The 20,355-nt window shown below is 47.8% G+C and overlaps 1 protein-coding gene across 1 annotated transcript in view; it reads right to left on the reverse strand.

The window, feature by feature from the left end:
• The window catches only part of GREP1 (glycine rich extracellular protein 1), a gene marked incomplete at its 3' end in the record, with an annotated part of 130,040 nt that overhangs the window by 38,076 nt on the left and 71,609 nt on the right, over positions 1–20,355 (reverse strand). Inside the window, exons 11-16 of the mRNA XM_075565144.1 lie at positions 19,938–19,964; positions 19,412–19,453; positions 19,240–19,287; positions 18,168–18,194; positions 16,497–16,544; positions 1,826–1,873 (exon numbers count right to left, since the gene is read on the reverse strand). Of these exons, the coding sequence (XP_075421259.1) occupies positions 1,826–1,873; positions 16,497–16,544; positions 18,168–18,194; positions 19,240–19,287; positions 19,412–19,453; positions 19,938–19,964 (240 nt within the window). The remainder of the gene's footprint in view (positions 1–1,825; positions 1,874–16,496; positions 16,545–18,167; positions 18,195–19,239; positions 19,288–19,411; positions 19,454–19,937; positions 19,965–20,355) is intronic.

Genomic DNA, 20,355 nt, shown 5'->3' on the forward strand with positions numbered 1-20,355 from the left:
TGAATATATAGCAGGGTATATTCCCTATGGGTATCAGTGACACCCTGCGGTCACTGTGTGTATATAGCGGGGTATATTCCCTATGGGTATCAGTGACACCCTGTGGTCACTGTGTGTATATAGCGGGGTATATTCCCTATGGGTATCAGTGACGCCCTGCGGTCACTGTGTGTATATAGCGGGGTATATTCCCTATGGGTATCAGTGACACCCTGCGGTCACTGTGTGTATATAGCAGGGTATATTCCCTGTGGGTATAAGTGACACCCTGCGGTCACTGTGTGTATATAGCAGGGTATATTCCCTGTGGGTATCAGTGACACCCTGCGGTCACTGTGTGTATATAGCGGGGTATATTCCCTATGAGTATCAGTGACGCCCTGCGGTCACTGTGTGTATATAGCGGGGTATATTCCCTATGGGTATCAGTGACACCCTGCGGTCACTGTGTGTATATAGCGGGGTATATTCCCTATGAGTATCAGTGACACCCTGCGGTCACTGTGTGTATACAGCGGGGTATATTCCCTATGGGTATCAGTGACACCCTGCGGTCACTGTGTGTATATAGCGGGGTATATTCCCTATGGGTATCAGTGACACCCTGTGGTCACTGTGTGTATATAGAGGGGTATATTCCCTATGGGTATCAGTGACACCCTGCGGTCACTGTGTGAATATAGCAGGGTATATTCCCTGTGGGTATCAGTGACACCCTGCGGTCACTGTGTGTATATAGCAGGGTATATTCCCTGTGGGTATCAGTGACACCCTGCGGTCACTGTGTGTATATAGCAGGGTATATTCCCTATGAGTATCAGTGACGCCCTGCGGTCACTGTGTGTATATAGCGAGGTATATTCCCTATGGGTATCAGTGACACCCTGCGGTCACTGTGTGTATATAGCACGGTATATTCCCTATGGGTATCAGTGACACCCTGCGGTCACTGTGTGTATACTGTATAGCGAGGTATATTCCCTATGGGTATCAGTGACACCCTGCGGTCACTGTGTGTATATAGCAGGGTATATTCCCTATGGGTATCAGTGACACCCCGCGGTCACTGTGTGTATATAGCGGGGTATATTCCCTATGGGTATCAGTGACACCCTGTGGTCACTATGTGTATATAGCGGGGTATATTCCCTATGGGTATCAGTGACACCCTGCGGTCACTGTGTGTATATAGCAGGGTATATTCCCTATGGGTATCAGTGACACCCTGCGGTCACTGTGTGTATATAGCGGGGTATATTCCCTATGGGTATCAGTGACACCCTGCGATCACTGTGTATATATAGCAGGGTATATTCCCTATGGGTATCCGTGACACCCTGCGGTCACTGTGTGTATATAGCGGGGTATATTCCCTATGGGTATCAGTGACACCCTGCGGTCACTGTGTGTATATAGCGGGGTATATTCCCTATGGGTATCCGTGACACCCCGTGGTCACTGTGTGTATATAGCAGGGTATATTCCCTATGGGTATCAGTGACGCCCTGCGGTCACTGTGTGTATATAACAGGGTATATTCCCTATGGGTATCAGTGACACCCCGCGGTCACTGTGTGTATATAGCAGGGTATGTTCCCTATGGATATCAGTGACACCCTGCAGTCACTGTGTGTATATAGCGGGGTATATTCCCTATGAGTATCAGTGACACCCTGCGGTCACTGTGTGTATATAGCGGGGTATATTCCCTATGGGTATCAGTGACACCCTGCAGTCACTGTGTGTATATAGCAGGGTATATTCCCTATGGGTATCAGTGACAGTGATACCCTGCGGTCACTGAGTATTTCATACTGATTGTTACCTTGCTGGGGGATGTTACTCGGGTAATTTCCGGCTCCATTTCCATAACCTGCAGGAACAGGGAGAGATTATAATGAGAGTAAAAGAGACAGAGAGAGTGAGAGAAGGAGAGGGGGACAGAGAGAGAGAGAGAGGGAGAGAGGGGAGGGGGACAGAGAGAGAGAGGGGGAGAAACAGGACACAGAGACAGGGGGAGAAACAGGACACAGAGAGAGGGGGAGAAACAGGACACAGAGAGAGGGGGAGAAACAGGACACAGAGACAGGGGGAGAAACAGGACACAGAGACAGGGGGAGAAACAGGACACAGAGAGAGGGGGAGAAACAAGACACAGAGAGAGGGGGAGAAACAGGACACAGAGAGATGGGGAGAAACAAGACACAGAGACAGGGGGAGAAACAGGACACAGAAGAGGGGGAGAAACAAGACACAGAGAGAGGGGGAGAAACAGGACACAGAGAGAGGGGGAGAAACAGGACACAAAGAGAGGGGGAGAAACAGGACACAGAGAGAGGGGGAGAAACAGGACACAGAGAGAGGGGGAGAAACAGGACACAGAGAGAGGGGGAGAAACAGGACACAAAGAGACAGGGGGAGAAACAGGACACAGAGAGAGGGGGAGAAACAGGACACAGAGACGGGGAGAAACAGGACACAGAGAGAGGGGGAGAAACAGGTCACAGAGAGAGGAGGAGAAACAGGACACAGAGAGAGGGGGAGAAACAGGACACAGAGAGAGGGGGAGAAACAGGACACATAGAGAGGGGGAGAAACAGGACACAGAGAGAGGGGGAGAAACAGGACACAGAGAGAGGGGGAGAAACAGGACACAGAGAGAGGGGGAGAAACAGGACACAGAGAGAGGGTGAGAAACAGGACACAGAGAGAGGGAGAGAAACAGGACACAAAGAGACAGGGGCAGAAACAGGACACAGAGAGAGGGGGAGAGACAGGACACAGAGACAGGGGGAGAAACAGGACACACAGAGAGGGGGAGAAACAGGACACAGGTAGACGGGGAGAAACAGGACACAGAGAGAGGGGGAGAAACAGGACACAGAGAGAGGGGGAGAAACAGGACACAAAGAGACAGGGGGAGAAACAGGACACACAGAGAGGGGGAGAAACAGGACACAGAGACAGGGGGAGAAACAGGACACAGAGAGAGGGGGAGAAACAGGACACAGAGAGAGGAGGAGAAACAGGACACAGAGAGAGGGGGAGAAACAGGACACAGAGAGAGGGGGAGAAACAGGACACAGAGAGAGGGGGAGAAACAGGACACAGAGAGAGGGGGAGAAACAGGACACAGAGAGAGGGGGAGAAACAGGACAAAGAGAGACGGGGAGAAACAGGACAAAAAGAGACAGGGGGAAACAGGACACAGAGAGAGGGGGAGAAACAGGACACAGAGAGAGGGGGAGAAACAGGACACAGAGAGAGGGGGAGAAACAGGACACAGAGAGACGGGGAGAAACAGGACACAGAGAGGGTGGGAGAAACAGGACACAGAGAGAGGGGGAGAAACAGGACACAGAGAGAGGGGGAGAAACAGGACACAGAGAGAGGGGGAGAAACAGGACACAGAGAGATGGGGAGAAACAGGACACAGAGAGAGTTGGAGAAACAGGACACAGAGAGAGGGGGAGAAACAGGACACAGAGAGACGGGGAGAAACAGGACACAAAGAGACGGGGAGAAACAGGACACAAAGAGACAGGGAGAAAAAGGACACAGAGAGAGGGGGAGAAACAGAACACAAAGAGAGGGGGAGAAACAGGACACAGAGAGAGGGGGAGAAACAGGACACAGAGAGAGGGGGAGAAACAGGTCACAGAGAGAGGGGGAGAAACAGGACACAGAGAGATGGGGTGAAACAAGACACAGAGACAGGGGGAGAAAGAGGACACAGAGACAGGGGCAGAAACAGGACACAGAGAGAGGGGGAGAAACAGGACACAGAGAGACGGGGAGAAACAGGACACAGAGAGAGGGGGTGAAATAGGACACAGAGAGAGGGGGAGAAAGAGGACCTAGAGACAGGGGGAGAAACAGGACACAGAGAGAGGGGGAGAAACAGGACACAGAGAGACGGGCAGAAACAGGACACAAAGAGAGGGGGAGAAACAGGACACAGAGAGAGAGTGAAAAACAAGACACAGAGAGACAGGGAGAAACAGGACACAAAGAGAGGGGGAGAAACAGGACACAGAGACAGGGGGAGAAACAGGGCACAGAGAGAGGGGGAGAAACAGGACACAGAGAGACGGGGAGAAACAGGACACAGAGAGACGGGGAGAAACAGGATACATGTATAAATAAGGCTTTGCTCCGATACCTGTGAGGAGCGGAAGTTTATTTAGGGGGGAGTCTAACCTCTCATAGAGAGAGACCCTGAGAAAGCCAGAGACAGCCAGAGATGGCCAGAGACCCACTGTCACGCTAATATCATGAGATATTATGTAATTTAATCAATCTGGTGCTTCAGGTGTTAATATGGCAGCAGTTTGGGTTTAAAAATACAATATATTGGGTTTATGACTGTTCAGGACTTTTCCTGGGTTTGTGCTGGTCCTCAAAGAGGACTTAATTGGGGTGGGGGGGGGGGGTATCATGAATTGCACATTAAAAGTGACATATGTGTTAGTTTAAAGGTTATAAACGCTAACCAGAGATGACTCTATCAGCCTCAAAGAAAACTGAGTGTTTGTGAATAATTACTGCTGCATTCCAGGGAGAGGTGATACGCAGGGAACACTTTCGTTGGAGACTTCATTAAACATGAGAATATCATGTGACCTCATCTACTGTACACACTAAGAGTCACACACACATGTGTGTAATCGTGGCACAGAGTCACATGTAATGAGGCCAGATGTGGATGGTCTAGCAGGTAATAAGGGACATATATCCATTTGTCACTCAAATTTACGGGCAGTCATACTTAGTCTTGTTTCATCCGTAATGACTGCCTGAATCTATTGATGTGACTCCTGTGTGTCTAGGTACTAGAGAAGAGAGGTTATGAGTGTGTTTATATACTCAGGCAAAACGTAAACGTCATTTGGTAGAAGTTATTCTTTTAATCTGTCATAAAACCGGCAATTTCACTGCTGATTTACGACAGGGGTGGGCTCATGTTGTTTCAATATGGAGAAAAATAGTACATAAACCTTAGAAAGGTATTATGAAAATCAGATTTTAACAGAGGTGTGTGTTGGACCAAACACATGAAGTCTCATTTCTGCACCAGTGACGTCTCTGGGAGAAAAGCCTGACATATGATAACATAACGTACAGTATAAGGATTTGTGTTTTATGTTTTAATCTGTTATTTTAAGAAACTGTCCTGCATTTACTGTATAGGTATGTTATTGGAATCCCTTTTCTGTAATCTAAGCACTGTATTTTTATATATATTAAAACATTTAATAAGTGATGCTTTGGACTTTTAATTAACTTTTGCACACTCTGGAGACAGTATTTACATTTTTGGACACATTTTGCTACAACAGATTTTTGTGTATTAAGTGCATAGTTTTTCTATTATACACAGGGGCTTGAGACCCTGGCAGATATTAATTTTATAAATTTTTATTTTCATAATTTCTCGGGTGGTAGAAGTATATAAATATGATTGCAATTGAGTAAGGGGTTAATATTAACTCATTGAAAGTACCTTGCGCAGGAGAAAGGAGAGTTGGCAAGAGTAGCTGAGTGTATTAACCCAGGTTGCATATCTAAGTCCCGTACCCACTTATGTGCTGTTCGTGACAGGTGGTATATTGGGACAGATTGAGGTGAGATATTGTCCATTTGAGGGACCTTTGCGAAGGTGAAAATTGAGACAGCTTGCGAGCGGAGTATTAATCCTTGTACCGTATGCAGGCCACGTGCTCACAGGCGTGAAGTACGTGACAAATGGTGGCAGCGGTGAACTTCCCTTCTCTAGTACCTAGACACACGTGAGTCACATCAATAGATTCAGGATGTCATGACGGACGTAATGAGACTAAGTATGACCGTCTGGCCCCTGAATCTGTGTGACAAATGGATATATGTCCCTTATTACCTGCTAGACATCCCATATCTGGCCTCATTGCATGTGACTCTGTGCCACGATTACACACATGTGACTCTTAATATGTACAGTAGATGAGGTCACATGATATTCTCATGTTTAATAAAGTCTCCAACGAAAGCGTTCCCTGCGTATCACCTCTCCCTGGAATGCACCAGTAATTATTCACAAATGCTCAGTTTTCTTTGAGGCTGATAGACTCATCTCTGGTTAGTGTTTATAACCTTCTAAACAACACATATGTCACTTTTACTCGTTGAGGACCAGCACAGACCCAAGAAAGGTCTTGACCTGTCATAAACCCAATATTTTGAATTTTAAAACCAAAACTGCTGCCATATTAACCCCTGAAGCACCACAGATTGATTAAAATACATTATATCTCATATTATTATAATGATTCCCCCAGAGACAGCCCCAGATACCCCCAGAGAGACACCCAGAGTGACTCCAAGAGTGACAGTGACACTCTGCGGTCACTGTGTGTATATAACAGGGTATATTCCTTATGGGTATCAGTGCCACTCTGCGGTCACTGTGTGTATGTAGCAGGGTATATTCCCTATGGGTATCAGTGATACCCTGCGGTCACTGTGTATATAGCAGGGTATATTCCCTATGAGTATCAGTGACACCCTGCGGTCACTGTGTGTATACAGCGGGGTATATTCCCTATGGGTATCAGTGACACCCTGCGGTCACTGTGTGTATATAGCGGGGTATATTCCCTATGGGTATCAGTGACACCCTGCGGTCACTGTGTGTATATAGAGGGGTATATTCCCTATGGGTATCAGTGACACCCTGCGGTCACTGTGTGAATATAGCAGGGTATATTCCCTGTGGGTATCAGTGACACCCTGCGGTCACTGTGTGTATATAGCAGGGTATATTCCCTGTGGGTATCAGTGACACCCTGCGGTCACTGTGTGTATATAGCAGGGTATATTCCCTATGAGTATCAGTGACGCCCTGCGGTCACTGTGTGTATATAGCGAGGTATATTCCCTATGGGTATCAGTGACACCCTGCGGTCACTGTGTGTATATAGCACGGTATATTCCCTATGGGTATCAGTGACACCCTGCGGTCACTGTGTGTATACTGTATAGCGAGGTATATTCCCTATGGGTATCAGTGACACCCTGCGGTCACTGTGTGTATATAGCAGGGTATATTCCCTATGGGTATCAGTGACACCCCGCGGTCACTGTGTGTATATAGCGGGGTATATTCCCTATGGGTATCAGTGACACCCTGTGGTCACTATGTGTATATAGCGGGGTATATTCCCTATGGGTATCAGTGACACCCTGCGGTCACTGTGTGTATATAGCAGGGTATATTCCCTATGGGTATCAGTGACACCCTGCGGTCACTGTGTGTATATAGCGGGGTATATTCCCTATGGGTATCAGTGACACCCTGCGGTCACTGTCTATATATAGCAGGGTATATTCCCTATGGGTATCCGTGACACCCTGCGGTCACTGTGTGTATATAGCGGGGTATATTCCCTATGGGTATCAGTGACACCCTGCGGTCACTGTGTGTATATAGCGGGGTATATTCCCTATGGGTATCCGTGACACCCCGCGGTCACTGTGTGTATATAGCAGGGTATATTCCCTATGGGTATCAGTGACGCCCTGCGGTCACTGTGTGTATATAACAGGGTATATTCCCTATGGGTATCAGTGACACCCCGCGGTCACTGTGTGTATATAGCAGGGTATGTTCCCTATGGATATCAGTGACACCCTGCAGTCACTGTGTGTATATAGCGGGGTATATTCCCTATGAGTATCAGTGACACCCTGCGGTCACTGTGTGTATATAGCGGGGTATATTCCCTATGGGTATCAGTGACACCCTGCAGTCACTGTGTGTATATAGCAGGGTATATTCCCTATGGGTATCAGTGACAGTGATACCCTGCGGTCACTGAGTATTTCATACTGATTGTTACCTTGCTGGGGGATGTTACTCGGGTAATTTCCGGCTCCATTTCCATAACCTGCAGGAACAGGGAGAGATTATAATGAGAGTAAAAGAGACAGAGAGAGGGAGAGAAGGAGAGGGGGACAGAGAGAGAGAGAGAGGGAGAGAGGGGAGGGGGACAGAGAGAGAGAGGGGGAGAAACAGGACACAGAGACAGGGGGAGAAACAGGACACAGAGAGAGGGGGAGAAACAGGACACAGAGAGAGGGGGAGAAACAGGACACAGAGACAGGGGGAGAAACAGGACACAGAGACAGGGGGAGAAACAGGACACAGAGAGAGGGGGAGAAACAAGACACAGAGAGGGGGGGAGAAACAGGACACAGAGAGATGGGGAGAAACAGGACACAGAGACAGGGGGAGAAACAGGACACAGAAGAGGGGGAGAAACAAGACACAGAGAGAGGGGGAGAAACAGGACACAGAGAGAGGGGGAGAAACAGGACACATAGAGAGGGGGAGAAACAAGACACAGAGAGAGGGGGAGAAACAGGACACAGAGAGAGGGGGAGAAACAGGACACAGAGAGAGGGGGAGAAACAAGACACAGAGAGAGGGGGAGAAACAGGACACAGAGAGAGGGGGAGAAACAGGACACAGAGAGAGGGGGAGAAACAGGACACAAAGAGAGGGGGAGAAACAGGACACAGAGAGAGGGGGAGAAACAGGACACAGAGAGAGGGGGAGAAACAGGACACAGAGAGAGGGGGAGAAACAGGACACAAAGAGACAGGGGGAGAAACAGGACACAGAGAGAGGGGGAGAAACAGGACACAGAGACGGGGAGAAACAGGACACAGAGAGAGGGGGAGAAACAGGTCACAGAGAGAGGAGGAGAAACAGGACACAGAGAGAGGGGGAGAAACAGGACACAGAGAGAGGGGGAGAAACAGGACACAGAGAGAGGGGGAGAAACAGGACACAGAGAGAGGGGGAGAAACAGGACACAGAGAGAGGGGGAGAAACAGGACACAGAGAGAGGGTGAGAAACAGGACACAGAGAGAGGGAGAGAAACAGGACACAAAGAGACAGGGGCAGAAACAGGACACAGAGAGAGGGGGAGAGACAGGACACAGAGACAGGGGGAGAAACAGGACACACAGAGAGGGGGAGAAACAGGACACAGGTAGACGGGGAGAAACAGGACACAGAGAGAGGGGGAGAAACAGGACACAGAGAGAGGGGGAGAAACAGGACACAAAGAGACAGGGGGAGAAACAGGACACACAGAGAGGGGGAGAAACAGGACACAGAGACAGGGGGAGAAACAGGACACAGAGAGAGGGGGAGAAACAGGACACAGAGAGAGGAGGAGAAACAGGACACAGAGAGAGGGGGAGAAACAGGACACAGAGAGAGGGGGAGAAACAGGACACAGAGAGAGGGGGAGAAACAGGACACAGAGAGAGGGGGAGAAACAGGACACAGAGAGAGGGGGAGAAACAGGACAAAGAGAGACGGGGAGAAACAGGACAAAAAGAGACAGGGGGAAACAGGACACAGAGAGAGGGGGAGAAACAGGACACAGAGAGAGGGGGAGAAACAGGACACAGAGAGAGGGGGAGAAACAGGACACAGAGAGACGGGGAGAAACAGGACACAGAGAGGGTGGGAGAAACAGGACACAGAGAGAGGGGGAGAAACAGGACACAGAGAGAGGGGGAGAAACAGGACACAGAGAGAGGGGGAGAAACAGGACACAGAGAGATGGGGAGAAACAGGACACAGAGAGAGTTGGAGAAACAGGACACAGAGAGAGGGGGAGAAACAGGACACAGAGAGACGGGGAGAAACAGGACACAAAGAGACGGGGAGAAACAGGACACAAAGAGACAGGGAGAAAAAGGACACAGAGAGAGGGGGAGAAACAGAACACAAAGAGAGGGGGAGAAACAGGACACAGAGAGAGGGGGAGAAACAGGACACAGAGAGAGGGGGAGAAACAGGTCACAGAGAGAGGGGGAGAAACAGGACACAGAGAGATGGGGTGAAACAAGACACAGAGACAGGGGGAGAAAGAGGACACAGAGACAGGGGCAGAAACAGGACACAGAGAGAGGGGGAGAAACAGGACACAGAGAGACGGGGAGAAACAGGACACAGAGAGAGGGGGTGAAATAGGACACAGAGAGAGGGGGAGAAAGAGGACACAGAGACAGGGGGAGAAACAGGACACAGAGAGAGGGGGAGAAACAGGACACAGAGAGACGGGCAGAAACAGGACACAAAGAGAGGGGGAGAAACAGGACACAGAGAGAGAGTGAAAAACAAGACACAGAGAGACAGGGAGAAACAGGACACAGAGAGAGTTGGAGAAACAGGACACAGAGAGAGGGGGAGAAACAGGACACAGAGAGACGGGGAGAAACAGGACACAAAGAGACGGGGAGAAACAGGACACAAAGAGACAGGGAGAAAAAGGACACAGAGAGAGGGGGAGAAACAGAACACAAAGAGAGGGGGAGAAACAGGACACAGAGAGAGGGGGAGAAACAGGACACAGAGAGAGGGGGAGAAACAGGTCACAGAGAGAGGGGGAGAAACAGGACACAGAGAGATGGGGTGAAACAAGACACAGAGACAGGGGGAGAAAGAGGACACAGAGACAGGGGCAGAAACAGGACACAGAGAGAGGGGGAGAAACAGGACACAGAGAGACGGGGAGAAACAGGACACAGAGAGAGGGGGTGAAATAGGACACAGAGAGAGGGGGAGAAAGAGGACACAGAGACAGGGGGAGAAACAGGACACAGAGAGAGGGGGAGAAACAGGACACAGAGAGACGGGCAGAAACAGGACACAAAGAGAGGGGGAGAAACAGGACACAGAGAGAGAGTGAAAAACAAGACACAGAGAGACAGGGAGAAACAGGACACAAAGAGAGGGGGAGAAACAGGACACAGAGACAGGGGGAGAAACAGGGCACAGAGAGAGGGGGAGAAACAGGACACAGAGAGACGGGGAGAAACAGGACACAGAGAGACGGGGAGAAACAGGATACATGTATAAATAAGATGGGAGGGGTACCTGCTTTAGAAGGCTTTGCTCCGATACCTGTGAGGAGCGGAAGTTTATTTAGGGGGGAGTCTAACCTCTCATAGAGAGAGACCCTGAGAAAGCCAGAGACAGCCAGAGATGGCCAGAGACCCACTGTCACGCTAATATCATGAGATATTATGTAATTTAATCAATCTGGTGCTTCAGGTGTTAATATGGCAGCAGTTTGGGTTTAAAAATACAATATATTGGGTTTATGACTGTTCAGGACTTTTCCTGGGTTTGTGCTGGTCCTCAAAGAGGACTTAATTGGGGTGGGGGGGGGGTATCATGAATTGCACATTAAAAGTGACATATGTGTTAGTTTAAAGGTTATAAACGCTAACCAGAGATGACTCTATCAGCCTCAAAGAAAACTGAGTGTTTGTGAATAATTACTGCTGCATTCCAGGGAGAGGTGATACGCAGGGAACACTTTCGTTGGAGACTTCATTAAACATGAGAATATCATGTGACCTCATCTACTGTACACACTAAGAGTCACACACACATGTGTGTAATCGTGGCACAGAGTCACATGTAATGAGGCCAGATGTGGATGGTCTAGCAGGTAATAAGGGACATATATCCATTTGTCACTCAAATTTACGGGCAGTCATACTTAGTCTTGTTTCATCCGTAATGACTGCCTGAATCTATTGATGTGACTCCTGTGTGTCTAGGTACTAGAGAAGAGAGGTTATGAGTGTGTTTATATACTCAGGCAAAACGTAAACGTCATTTGGTAGAAGTTATTCTTTTAATCTGTCATAAAACCGGCAATTTCACTGCTGATTTACGACAGGGGTGGGCTCATGTTGTTTCAATATGGAGAAAAATAGTACATAAACCTTAGAAAGGTATTATGAAAATCAGATTTTAACAGAGGTGTGTGTTGGACCAAACACATGAAGTCTCATTTCTGCACCAGTGACGTCTCTGGGAGAAAAGCCTGACATATGATAACATAACGTACAGTATAAGGATTTGTGTTTTATGTTTTAATCTGTTATTTTAAGAAACTGTCCTGCATTTACTGTATAGGTATGTTATTGGAATCCCTTTTCTGTAATCTAAGCACTGTATTTTTATATATATTAAAACATTTAATAAGTGATGCTTTGGACTTTTAATTAACTTTTGCACACTCTGGAGACAGTATTTACATTTTTGGACACATTTTGCTACAACAGATTTTTGTGTATTAAGTGCATAGTTTTTCTATTATACACAGGGGCTTGAGACCCTGGCAGATATTAATTTTATAAATTTTTATTTTCATAATTTCTCGGGTGGTAGAAGTATATAAATATGATTGCAATTGAGTAAGGGGTTAATATTAACTCATTGAAAGTACCTTGCGCAGGAGAAAGGAGAGTTGGCAAGAGTAGCTGAGTGTATTAACCCAGGTTGCATATCTAAGTCCCGTACCCACTTATGTGCTGTTCGTGACAGGTGGTATATTGGGACAGATTGAGGTGAGATATTGTCCATTTGAGGGACCTTTGCGAAGGTGAAAATTGAGACAGCTTGCGAGCGGAGTATTAATCCTTGTACCGTATGCAGGCCACGTGCTCACAGGCGTGAAGTACGTGACAAATGGTGGCAGCGGTGAACTTCCCTTCTCTAGTACCTAGACACACGTGAGTCACATCAATAGATTCAGGATGTCATGACGGACGTAATGAGACTAAGTATGACCGTCTGGCCCCTGAATCTGTGTGACAAATGGATATATGTCCCTTATTACCTGCTAGACATCCCATATCTGGCCTCATTGCATGTGACTCTGTGCCACGATTACACACATGTGACTCTTAATATGTACAGTAGATGAGGTCACATGATATTCTCATGTTTAATAAAGTCTCCAACGAAAGCGTTCCCTGCGTATCACCTCTCCCTGGAATGCACCAGTAATTATTCACAAATGCTCAGTTTTCTTTGAGGCTGATAGACTCATCTCTGGTTAGTGTTTATAACCTTCTAAACAACACATATGTCACTTTTACTCGTTGAGGACCAGCACAGACCCAAGAAAGGTCTTGACCTGTCATAAACCCAATATTTTGAATTTTAAAACCAAAACTGCTGCCATATTAACCCCTGAAGCACCACAGATTGATTAAAATACATTATATCTCATATTATTATAATGATTCCCCCAGAGACAGCCCCAGATACCCCCAGAGAGACACCCAGAGTGACTCCAAGAGTGACAGTGACACTCTGCGGTCACTGTGTGTATATAACAGGGTATATTCCTTATGGGTATCAGTGCCACTCTGCGGTCACTGTGTGTATGTAGCAGGGTATATTCCCTATGGGTATCAGTGATACCCTGCGGTCACTGTGTATATAGCAGGGTATATTCCCTATGGGTATCAGTGACACCCCGCGGTCACTGTGTATATAGCAGGGTATATTCCCTATGGGTATCAGTGACAAGCTGCAGTCAGTGTGTGTATATAGCAGGGTATATTCCCTATGGGTATCAGTGACACCCTGCGGTCACTGTGAACATATAGCAGGGAATATTCCCTATGGGTATTATTGACACCCTGTGGTCACTGTGTGTATATAGGGGGTATATTCCCTATGGGTATCAGTGACAGAGACACCCTGCGGTCACTGAGTATTTCATACTGATTCTTACCTTGCTGGGGGATGTTACTCGGGTAATTTCCGGCTCCATTTCCATAACCTGCAGGAACAGGGAGAGATTATAATGAGAGTAAAAGAGACAAAGAGAGGGAGAGAAGGAGAGGGGGACAGAGAGAGGGGGACAGAGAGAGGGGAGGGAGAGAGGGGAGGGGGACAGAGAGACAGAAAGAGGGTATTACAGATTGTTACCTGCTTGGGCTGCAACATTTTGGTAACTTCCAGCTCCATATCCTGAAGATACAGGGACAGTTACAGGGGGGGAGAGAGAGAGAGAGGCAGGGAGAGCGCGGGGAGAGGAGAGAGAGTGGGGAGAGGGTAGAGAGAGGGGGAAGAGGGTAGAGAGAGGGGGATAGAGAGTGGGGGATAGAGAGAGAGGGAGAAAGAGAGGGGGGAGACAGCGGGAAAGAGAAAGTGCAGGAGAGAGATGGGGGAATAGAAAGAGTAGGAAGCAAAAATAGAGGGAGGGGGGGGGGAGAAAGAAAAAAAGGAGTTAAACCCCAGAGAGGAGGACACAGAGAGAAGGGGAGAAACAGGACACAGAGAGAGGGGGAGAAACAGGACACAGAGAGAGGGGGAGAAACAGGACACAGTGACAGGGGGAGAAACAGGACACAGAGAGAGGGGGAGAAACAGGACACAGAGACAGGGGGAGAAACAGGACACAGAGAGAGGGGGAGAAAGAGGACACAGAGAGACGGGGAGAAACAGGATGCAGGTATAAATAAGATGGGACGGGTACCTGCTTTAGAAGGCTTTGCTCCGATACCTGTGAGGGGTGGAAGTTTATTTAGGGGGGAGTCTAACCTCTCATAGAGAGAGACCCTGAGAAAGCCAGAGACAGCCAGAGATGGCCAGAGACCCACTGTCAAGCTAATATCATGAGATTTTATGTAATTTAATCAATCTGGTGCTTCAGGTGTTAATATGGCAGCAGTTTGGGTTTAAAAATACAATATATTGGGTTTATGACAGTTCAGGACTTTTCCTGGGTCTGTGCTGGTCCTCAAAGAGGACTTAATTGGGGTGGGGGGGTATCATGAATTGCGCATTAAAAGTGACATATGTGTTGGTTTAAAGGTTATAAACGCTAACCAGAGATGACTCTATCAGCCTCAAAGAAAACTGAGTGTTTGTGAATAATTACTGCTGCATTCCAGGGAGAGGTGATACGCAGGGAACGCTTTCGTTGGAGACTTCATTAAACATGAATATCATGTGACCTCATCTACTGTACACACTAAGAGTCACACACGTGTGTAATCGTGGCACAGAGTCACATGTAATGACGCCAGATGTGGGAGGTCATACTTGTGTCATTACGTCCGTCATGACCTCCTGAATCTATTGATGTGACTCCTGTGTGTCTAGGTACTAGAGAAGAGAGGTTATGAGTGTGTTTATATACTCAGGCAAAACGTAAACGTCATTTGGTAGAAGTTATTCTTTTAATCTATCATAAAACCGGCAATTTCACTGCTGATTTACGACAGGGGTGGGCTCATGGTGTTTCAATAGGGAGAAAAATAGTACATAAACCTTAGAAAGATATTATGAAAATCAGTTTTTAACAAAGGTGTGTTTTGGACCAAACACATGAAGTCTCATTTTTGCACCAGTGACGTCTCTGGGAGAAAAGCCTGACATATGATAACATAACGTATTAGGATTTGTGTTTTATGTTTTAATCTGTTATTTTAAGAAACTGTCCTGCATTTACTGTATAGGTATGTTATTGGTATCCCTTTTCTGTAATCTAAGCACTGTATTTTTATATATTATAAAATTAAAATATGCTTTGGACTTTTAATTAACTTTTGCACACTCTGGAAACAGTATTTACATTTTCGGACACATTTTGCTACAACAGATTTTTGTGTATTAAGTGCATAGTTTTTTCTATTATACACAGGGGCTTGAGACCCTGGCAGATATTAGTTTTATAAATTTTTATTTTCATAATTTCTCGGGTGGTGGAGGTATATAAATATGATTGCAATTGAGTAAGGGGTTAATATTAACTCATTGAAAGTACCTTGCGCAGGAGAAAGGAGAGTTGGCAAGAGTAGCTGCGTGTATTAACCCAGGTTGCATATCTAAGTCACGTACCCACTTATGTGCTGTTCGTGACAGGTGGTATATTGGGACAGATTGAGGGGAGATATTGTCTATTTGAGGGACCTTTGCAAGATGAAAACTGAGACAGCTTGCGAGCGGAGTATTAATCCTTGTACCACATGCAGGCCACGTGCTCACAGGTGTGAAGTACGTGACAAATGGTGGCAGCGGTGAACTTCCCTTCTCTAGTACCTAGACACACGTGAGTCACATCACTAGATTCAGGATGTCCCCCAGAGAAAGCCACAGAGACCCCCAGAGTGACCCCAAGAGTGACAGTGACACTCTGCGGTCACTGTGTGTATATAGCAGGGTATATTCCGTATGGGTATCAGTGACAACCTATGGTCACTGAGTGTATATAGCGTGGTATATTCCCTATGGGTATCAGTGACACCCTGCGGTCACTGGGTGTATATAGTAGGGTATATTCCCAATGGGTATCAGTGACACCCTGCAGTAAGTGTGTGTATATAGCGGGGTATATTCCCTATGGGTATCAGTGACGCCCTGCGGTCACTGTGTGTATATAGCAGGGTATATTCCCTATGGGTATCAGTGACACCCTGCGGTCACTGTGTGTATATAGCGAGGTATATTCCCTATGGGTATCAGTGACACCCTGCAGTCACTGTGTGTATATAGCAGAGTATATTCCCTATGGGTATCAGTGACACCCTGCGCTCACTGTGTATATATAGCAGGGTATATTCCCTATGGGTATCAGTGACAGAGACACCCTGCGGTCACTGAGTATTTCATACTGATTGTTACCTTGCTGGGGGATGTTACTCGGGTAATTTCCGGCTCCATTTCCATAACCTGCAGGAACAGGGAGAGATTATAATGAGAGTAAAAGAGACAGAGAGAGGGAGAGAAGGAGAGGGGGACAGAGAGAGGGGGGAGGGAGAGAGAGAGTATTACAGATTGTTACCTGCTTGGGCTGCAACATTTGGGTAACTTCCAGCTCCATATCCTGCAGATACAGGGACAGTTACAGGGGGGAGAGAGGGAGAGCGAGAGGGGGGAGAGGGTAGAGAGAGGGGGGGAGTGAGCGGGGAGAGGAGAGAGAGGGGGGAGAGGGTAGAGAGAGGGGGGAGAGTGGAGAGAGGGGGGATAGAGAGTGTGGGATAGAGAAAGAGGGAGAAAGAGAGGGGGGAGACAGAGGGGAAGAGAAAGTGCAGGAGAGAGACAGTGGAATAGAAAGAGTAAGAAGCAAAAATAGAGGGAGGGGGGGGGGGAGAAAGAAAAAAGGATTAAAACCCGCGAGAGGAGGGGGAGAAACAGGACACAGAGAGAGGGGGAGAAACAGGACACAGAGAGAGGGGGAGAAACAGGACACAGAGAGAGGGGGAGAAACAGGACACAGAGAGATGGGGGAGAAACAGGACACAGAGAGATGGGGGAGAGGAGAAACAGGACACAGAGAGACGGGGAGAAACAGGACACAGAGAGAGGGGGAGAAACAGGACACAGAGAGAGGGGAGAAACAGGACACAGAGAGCGGGGAGAAACAGGCACAGAGAGAGGGGGAGAAACAGGACACAGAGAGAGGGGGAGAAACAGGACACAGAGAGAGGGGGAGAAACAGGACACAGAGAGAGGGTGTGAAACAGGACACAGAGAGAGGGGGAGAAACAGGACACAGAGAGAGGGGGAGAAACAGGACACAGAGAGAGGGGGAGAAACAGGACACAGAGAGAGGGGAGAAACAGGACACAGAGAGAGGGGGAGAAACAGGACACAGAGAGAGGGGAGAAACAGGACACAGAGAGAGGGGGAGAAACAGGACACAGAGAGAGGGGGAGAAACAGGACACAGAGAGAGGGGAGAAACAGGACACAGAGAGAGGGGGAGAAACAGGACACAGAGAGAGGGGGAGAAACAGGACACAGAGAGAGGGGGAGAAACAGGACACAGAGAGAGGGGGAGAAACAGGACACAGAGAGAGGGGGAGAAACAGGACACAGAGAGAGGGGGAGAAACAGGACACAGAGAGAGGGGGGAGAAACAGGACACAGAGAGACGGGGAGAAACAGGACACAGAGAGAGGGGGAGAAACAGGACACAGAGAGAGGGGGAGAAACAGGACACAGAGAGAGGGGGAGAAACAGGACACAGAGAGAGGGGGAGAAACAGGACACAGAGAGAGGGGGTGAAACAGGACACAGAGAGAGGGGGAGAAACAGGACACAGAGAGACGGGGAGAAACAGGACACAGAGAGAGTGGGAGAAACAGGACACAGAGAGAGGGGGTGAAACAGGACACAGAGAGAGGGGGAGAAACAGGACACAGAGACAGGGGGAGAAACAGGACACAGAGAGAAGGGGAGAAACAGAACACAGAGAGACCGGGAGAAACAGGACACAGAGAGACGGGGAGAAACAGGACACAGAGAGACGGGGAGAAACAGGATACAGGTATAAATAAGATGGGAGGGTTACCTGCTTTAGAAGGCTTTGCTCCGATACCTGTGAGGGGTGGAAGTTTATTTAGGGGGGAATCTAACCTCTCATAGAGAGAGACCCTGAGAAAGCCAGAGATAGCCAGAGATGGCCAGAGACCCACTGTCACGCTAATATCATGAGATATTATGTAATTTAATCAATCTGGTGCTTCAGGGGTTAATATGGCAGCAGTTTTGGTTTACAAATACAATATATTGGGTTTATGACAGTTCAGGACTTTTCTGGGTCTGTGCTGGTCCTCAAAGAGGACTTAATTGGGGTGGGAGGTGGGTGGGGTATCATGAATTGCGCATTAAAAGTGACATATGTGTTGGTTTAAAGGTTATAAACGCTAACCAGGGATGACTCTATCAGCCTCAAAGAAAACTGAGTGTTTGTGAATATTTACTGCTTTTCCTCGTTGAGGACCAGCACAGACCCAAGAAAGGTCTTGACCTGTCATAAACCCAATATATTGTATTTTAAAACCAAAAACTGCTGCCATATTAACCCCTGAAGCACCACAGATTGATTAAAATACATTATATCTCATAATATTATAATGATTCCCCCAGAGGAAGCCACAGAGACCCCCAGAGTGACCCCAGGAGTGACAGTGACATTCTGCGGTCACTGTGTGTATATATGGAAAATAGCTGAAGCGCTCAAATGCAGGTATATCTCAAAATGATAATAAGCCAGACCACTGTACCAGGGTACTAACAATTGATATAGTACCTATTGTGTCATATAATGGGTACTATCCTCCTGAAGACAGGTGGTGTGTGGTGCAACCCACTCACCACCAGTCTCATTGGCAGGTTCCCCTGAAAAATATGCAAATACTCACATCCTGGTAGGGCAGGCAGGCAGGCTGTGCAGCTACTCAATGCAATACAGGGAAAAGGGAGACCAAAAAGCGCACCAGCACAAACTTGCTCCGTTTGTGCTGGTGCGCTTTTTGGTCTCCCTTTTCCCTGCACTGTGTGTATATAGCAGGGAATATACCGTATGGGTTTCAGTGACAGTGATACCCTGCGGTCACTGAGTATTTCATACTGATTCTTACCTTGCTGGGGGATGTTACTCGGGTAATTTCCGGCTCCATTTCCATAACCTGCAGGAACAGGGAGAGATTATAATGAGTGTAAAAGAGACAGAGAGAGGGAGAGAAGGAGAGGGGGACAGAGAGACAGAGAGAGAGAGAGGGGAGGGAGAGAGAGAGTATTACAGATTGTTACCTGCTTGGGCTGCAACATTTGGGTAACTTCCAGCTCCATATCCTGCAGATACAGGAACAGTTACAGGGGGGGAGAGAGGGAAGGGGGCATAGAGAGAGGGGGCGAGAGGGGGGTGTGGAGAGAGAGAGGGGGGATAGAGAGTGGGGGATAGAGAGAGAGGGAGAAAGAGAGGGGGAGACCGAGGGGAAGAGAAAGTGCAGAAGAGAGACGGAGGAATAGAAAGAGTAAGAAGCAAAAATAGAGGAAGAGGGGGGGGGGGGGGAAAGAAAAAAAGAACTAAAACCCCCGAGAGGAGGACACAGAGAGAGGGGAAGAAACAGGACACAAAGAGAGGGGGAGAAACAGGACACAGAGAGAGGGGGAGAAACAGGACACAGAGAGACGGGGAGAAACAGGACACAGAGACAGGGGGAGAAACAGGACACAGAGAGAAGGGGAGAAACAGGACACAGAGAGACGGGGAGAAACAGGACACAGAGAGACGGGGAGAAACAGGATGCAGGTATAAATAAGATGGGAGGGGTACCTGCTTTTGAAGGCTTTGCTCCGATACCTGTGAGGGGTGGAAGTTTATTTAGGGGGGAGTCTAACCTCTCATAGAGAGAGACCCTGAGAAAGCCAGAGAAAGCCAGAGATGGCCAGAGACCCACTGTCACGCTAATATCATGAGATATTATGTAATTTGATCAATCTGGTGCTTCAGGGGTTAATATGGCAGCAGTTTGGGTTTAAAAATACAATATATTGGGTTTATGACAGTTTAGGACTTTTCCTGGGTCTGTGCTGGTCCTCAAAGAGGACTTAATTGGGGTGGGGGGGTATCATGAATTGCGCATTAAAAGTGACATATGTGTTGGTTTAAAGGTTATAAACGCTAACCAGAGATGACTCTATCAGCCTCAAAGAAAACTGAGTGTTTGTGAATAATTACTGCTGCATTCCAG

Source organism: Ascaphus truei, chromosome 11 (assembly GCF_040206685.1).
Source record: "Ascaphus truei isolate aAscTru1 chromosome 11, aAscTru1.hap1, whole genome shotgun sequence".
Taxonomy (NCBI): Eukaryota; Metazoa; Chordata; class Amphibia; order Anura; family Ascaphidae; genus Ascaphus; species Ascaphus truei.